Genomic DNA, 5,459 nt, shown 5'->3' on the forward strand with positions numbered 1-5,459 from the left:
TTGATCATCTGTCCATCATCGTATAAAGCCCGCCCTGACAATTTGATTGGATCGCCTGACAGTGGGCGATAATACTCGCGCTACTATGGAGCAGAGCCAGACCGAACTTCCCGAACTCAAACCTTGTGGGCGGGAAGTTTGGACTGGCACCCAGGCTAGTAGCATCGTGCCTATAGGTCGGAAATTCATAACAATCATTGTCTCTCTTTTATCTCCTCTTTCTTACATCTTTTCTCATTTTTTCTTGTTTTTCCTTTCCTGTTCTACTTAAATTGCAGCGTCCATATAATCTGAAATACACCCTGCATGAATTAGAATAAAGCTATTCATACGCATAAATCAAGCGGAACACTATGGCGATCGCCGTACTGCTCCTCTTGTGAAAGTAAAATCTGTTGGGCTCCTTTTGGGATCAAGACAACTCTTCTTATTGCCACATTACCAGACAGGACACTGTAGAAAAAAAGAAAAGGAAATTAATAAAAATCAAGGGTTAACTTTAAATTCCCCGACTCTACTTTGACAGGAAACCAAACAGTCACTTGAGTCCTACTTTTTTTCAAGACAAGAGAACAGCTACTTATAGCTACTGTTACCCTTTACTGTCTGTAGTGAAATAAAACAAGGTCATTTCAGAGGAGATGCCTCGGCAAATAGCTAACCTGCATTAGTAGAACATAGAATCATTTTCATCTCCCGCTGCATGCTGGGAAATAAATCTTGTGTTAATTACCTCATGTGACCTGATTCCCTCCGTGTGAAAGTTAAGCGAGTGACAGACGGATACACAGACAGTGATCCATCAGACGGGGCTCAGCCCTGGAGATGTGTGCGTTGTGTAGCCTACTGTATACGGTTGTGTTTGTAGCAGTGACAGCGCTGTCAGTTAATCTTTCCGCATTGACAGATTACGCTCATGTCAAGCAGCCAAGCCAGAACGCACGAAACGATCCCTTCCTCGTTCATGGCTGTAACCGGCGCAGACGTACACCTCACCTGTCAGTCATTTTGTCTGGAATTCCCTCTGCTTCCTCGTCCTTTTTAGCTTCTTCCCTCTTCTCATTCTACCTTCCTCTCCCCATCCCTCTCCTCTGTCTTTCATCATTCTGTTATTTTTCTTTCCTTTTAAAGAAACTGTCTGCTGCCCTGAAACTGGGTCTTTTTCCCTCCCCTGGGTCTCTCTGTCTTTTCCTTTTTTTTCCTCCCTCTCTCTTCTCCCTCCCACGCACATCTTGCTGATGGATTAAATGTTGAACGCGAGGTCTTGTAAAGGGAAAAGAGGGAGTCTCCGTTAATCGTGCTGATCCCTAATTAGTCGGCCTGTCTCTTCTCTCAGCAGTGGGTGTGATAAAACAGGAGGCCCCTTCCCAGGTCAGCGGGCCGCAGCCTTGTGTTGTCACATACTCCTGCACCTTATTCTGCTCTATGGAGAGTTCGCCTCAGTGCCAGTTTATGGATTCCTCAGCGGAGGCTGGTGACTGAACAGGGTGAACGTGTGACTGTGCAGTAGAAGGAGTTTTTTTGCTAAAAATACCTGCTTATGTAAGGAAAGTTTCATCACCTTCTCTACTCCCAGTAGCAGTGGCGGCTGGTGGAGTTTTCTCCAGGGGGGGGGGCTATAAATTTAAAATAGACGTATACCAAAAACCAATCAAACATGTACTAAGTTATCACACCAGTATATTTATATGAATGGCAGCAGCAAAAAGCATAAAAACACTTTATAAAAACAAAATATAATTTCATGTACAGGTTTACATTTTGTACATAAATCTTGCCCTTCTGAGGCTTTGAGAAGATAACTGTGTTTTGCATGGTCCAATATGATGTCACAAACCTAAGAAAAATAAAGTACCAGTTTGATAATGGAGAAGTCATTAGTCAGCTTTATATTTTTTTAATATAAACTATTTACTTTCTGAGAATGTGTTTACATGTTAATATATGAACACTTATATTAACGTGCTTCGAGATAGAAAAGGTTGTATTTGCTGTTTCTAAGTTTGTTACGCCTGGGGTTTTAGATTTTGTTCTGATGTTTATATACTCAACCATTAGCTTCGGTCATGAGTTAAATCTGGTGCAGTATTATCTAGGGGTGTGGGGAAAAATCATTTTGCCGACAAATTGTGATTTTTGGCTGCCCAATATAATAACGATCTTTCTTGTATCGATTAATTTACCCAAAACAATGAGGAAAATGGGCTACCTCTGCACCGCCACTCTGGCGCCATATCTGTTGTTGAGGCAGTCACAGTAGAAGACGTTGACTCAAACCCAAAACAACATGGATACCAAAAAAAGTAAATGATCAATATCTTCTGATGAACATATACAACAATTGCTTTTTCATCCATAAATTGAATTTGGACAGCCGGGGAAAATATCGCAATATTGCAATATTGTGACCCAAGTTACACCCATGCCAATACTCACCCCTAGTGTTATGGTCAGAAGCTGAATAATTTGGTAACCTTAGCTTTAAATGACTGTGAAAACTAGCTCACAGACCCTGATTTGGTGTTTCACAATCCCCCGGAGGGAACCCGTCCCCCACTTTGGGAACCGTTGCATTACAAGATCAGACATGGTTTTGGTTCTTTGATGTAGGATTTAATCTAGAGGGGTGAATATGGCTTCAAATTTACAAGGAACTCAGTGACTCCTCAATCTGCTGGTCTAAAATGGAATGATAAAGTGTTAGCAGTGGTTTTCAGGGGAGCTAAACCTGGAAGTTACAGGTTTAGCTCACCTTCATTTTCCTGCCGCTTCGGCGAAATCGCTCCATGCTCGCTAAAACTTTCAGAAGAAGGCATTTTCAGACATTTTTCTTCATGTAATGATGCCAGTGCCCTGAGACACACTGCGTTTGATTTTGTGACCGATACATGTATATTGTCTTATTTAAATGGCTGTTAAATTATCGCACTGTTTCCCCGATGTGAACGTAACACCTCGCTCCATTCATGTTGCCTCGCGTTTCCTATTTAACTACAGTATTAATTTATTTTACTAGACTACATTAAAACAAGGTCACTTTGCATCCCATTACAAATGAGATAATAGCGTATAATGCATGTATGCAATCTATTTTTTTTTTAAATTGACCACAACGATCACTTTATGTAAACCCAATCTACTGTTAAGTATAGTTAGTGTATGTTTTTATGGAGCGAAATCCTCGCTCCGGCTTTTAAGTTGAAAACTGCTCTGCGCTCCACCATATTTCTTCTGCTCCACTGCTTCCTCCATGCTCCACTCGGCTTACGTGCTGTGGCTGATTGTTATAAATTATACTTTTAACAACAAAACCACTCTGTAAAGCCTCGACCTCAACACTATTTCTGACATTTTGAATTGAAAAAGCTTCCTGGATGGAAAGCGAAACGCCATAAAACTTGGAAACAAAGTCCAGTGGAATGTTTTTTAACTTATTTGGAATGAATATACTTAAAACAGCAGTTAAATTTCTTTTTCATAGCCTTTTTAGAACAAGGACCAGAGATCAGGTCGGCATGCGAGGCCCTGCTTAGCCTTGAGGGCTGACCTATAGCGGTGCAACACTCTGCTGATGGCATATGAGCCTGAACAAAGGCTGTGAGTGTTTATAACGACGCCTGTGTTGGTGCACACATCAAAAATGGTTGTGTTCCCTATCCAAGACATCACCTATCAACCTGATTCTGATGTTTACAAAGTTTTAGACCTATGAGTGAAACAATGAAGAGAAAACAGCTTTTGAACCATTTTGTAGAGAATATAAAACTCTACCTAGATCAAATTACGGGCTCAGATGTGTAGAGTCCTACTCATAACTCACTTTCATTTTTCCCTTAGCATCTACCCTTTGTTTTTATTTTGTTAATCTTTTCCCTCTGTTCTTGAATAAGGGAATAAATAGTTTTAAATGCTTGAATTATGTTGTTTCCCGATAGAGCAGTGCGTTCGCCATCAGGTGCATGACCCTGTGATAAAGGGATGGAGCGATTATACCAAGCTTAGCCACCACTGCTTATTGTACTTTCAAACGAGTATAAATAAAGGAGGCCATATTTAGATATTTGCATGCAGATATAGACAATGACTGTGGATGATGCAGCACAATTAGGGACATGTAAACTTAATAGTTATATATTTTTTAAAAAGGGAAAAATTCTTTGTATGACTGCAAGTGTCATCAGCACACCTAGAAGATCTCAGTTTTTAATCAGTTCTTCAATTGTTTGACAGATGAAAAAATATGTCAAGACTCCTTTGAAGCTGTATCGTCTGCCTGGCTGTGTGTTTCCTAGACGGAGCTGCCCTTTTACAGCTGCTTTTTGTATCTCTGCTTCTGTCTCCTTGAACCCCAGTCGGCCTCAGCAGATGGCCGCTCACACTGATTCTGCTGGAGGTTTCTTCCTGTTAAAATGGAGTTTTTCCTCTCCACTGTCGCTACAAGCATGCTTAGTGTGAGGGATTGCCAATGAGTCGATGCAATCAACTGGTTTTCCTTAGAACACTTTAAATCAATCTGACTGTATGATCTGGTTGAACTGTAAAGTGCCTTGAGATGACATGTGCTGTGAATTGGAGCCATATAAATAAAATTAATTTAATAGAAATTTGTTGAAAACTCTAGAAAGAAAATGCTAAGCTTCTTTTACATTCACTAAAAAAAATCCCCCGGACATTTTCTGACAATCTTCCTGACATCCAAATTCTTCCATCTGATTAAAGCCCAGCTGGCGCTTTGTTGGCGGGTCAAATGACTCTGCAGGAGTTATGACTGGAGCTTTGACCGACAGCGATGGAGGCGCTGCTGCCAGGTGGACGGCCTTAATTTCCCTCCTTTTAGAGCACAATGAGCGATTATTAAAGATTGTCACCTTTTCCGCTTTGAGAAAGTGTTGGGCCTCCTGCCAGGCCTGACCTTTTGTCTCTCCTTTTTTTTTTTTGTTCTGCTGTTTCCAGGTTTGAATGAGATTCAGAGAAATGTCTGCCAGCGCATCAACACCAGTGACCCTGTTTTTTTTTATTTACCCCCTTTTTTCCCCTTAGATTTTTGTCTGCTGTTTTAGAAACAACACTTTAACAAGCTTCTGTTCTTATGTCTCTGCAGCCATCTTGAGTCAGAGCGCAGTGCCCTGAAGAGGAGGGAGTGGGAGAGGAGGAACCAGGAGGTCCAGCAAGAAGAAGACTTGTTCTCAACTGGATTTAACCTCTTTGGAGAACCTTATAAAGTAAGTGCAAAGAAAACAACAAAAGTAGTTAATATTTGAAAATGTGTGTCTAATAAGAGAAAAAGCTATATACTTTACAGGAACAAATAAATGTTCCTGCTGGGATGGTAGCACCCCCCTCCCCCCTCTATTTTTTGTATTCTTAACACCTTAATGAAACTTTAAAGCATACACAGTCCTGTTAAAGCTGAAGTCTGTAAGTTTTTAAAAATCACTTTTTTGTCATATTGGCTAAAA

The 5,459-nt window shown here is 40.7% G+C and overlaps 1 protein-coding gene across 1 annotated transcript in view; it reads left to right on the plus strand.

The window, feature by feature from the left end:
- LOC107093840 (AF4/FMR2 family member 2-like) overlaps positions 1-5,459 on the plus strand; it is a 297,213-nt gene that overhangs the window by 101,331 nt on the left and 190,423 nt on the right. The window contains exon 2 of the mRNA XM_015389141.1: positions 5,102-5,222. Within this exon, the coding sequence (XP_015244627.1) occupies positions 5,102-5,222 (121 nt within the window). The remainder of the gene's footprint in view (positions 1-5,101; positions 5,223-5,459) is intronic.

The sequence above is a fragment of the Cyprinodon variegatus genome, unplaced genomic scaffold, assembly GCF_000732505.1.
Source record: "Cyprinodon variegatus isolate N-32 unplaced genomic scaffold, C_variegatus-1.0 Scaffold449, whole genome shotgun sequence".
NCBI lineage: Eukaryota > Metazoa > Chordata > Actinopteri > Cyprinodontiformes > Cyprinodontidae > Cyprinodon > Cyprinodon variegatus.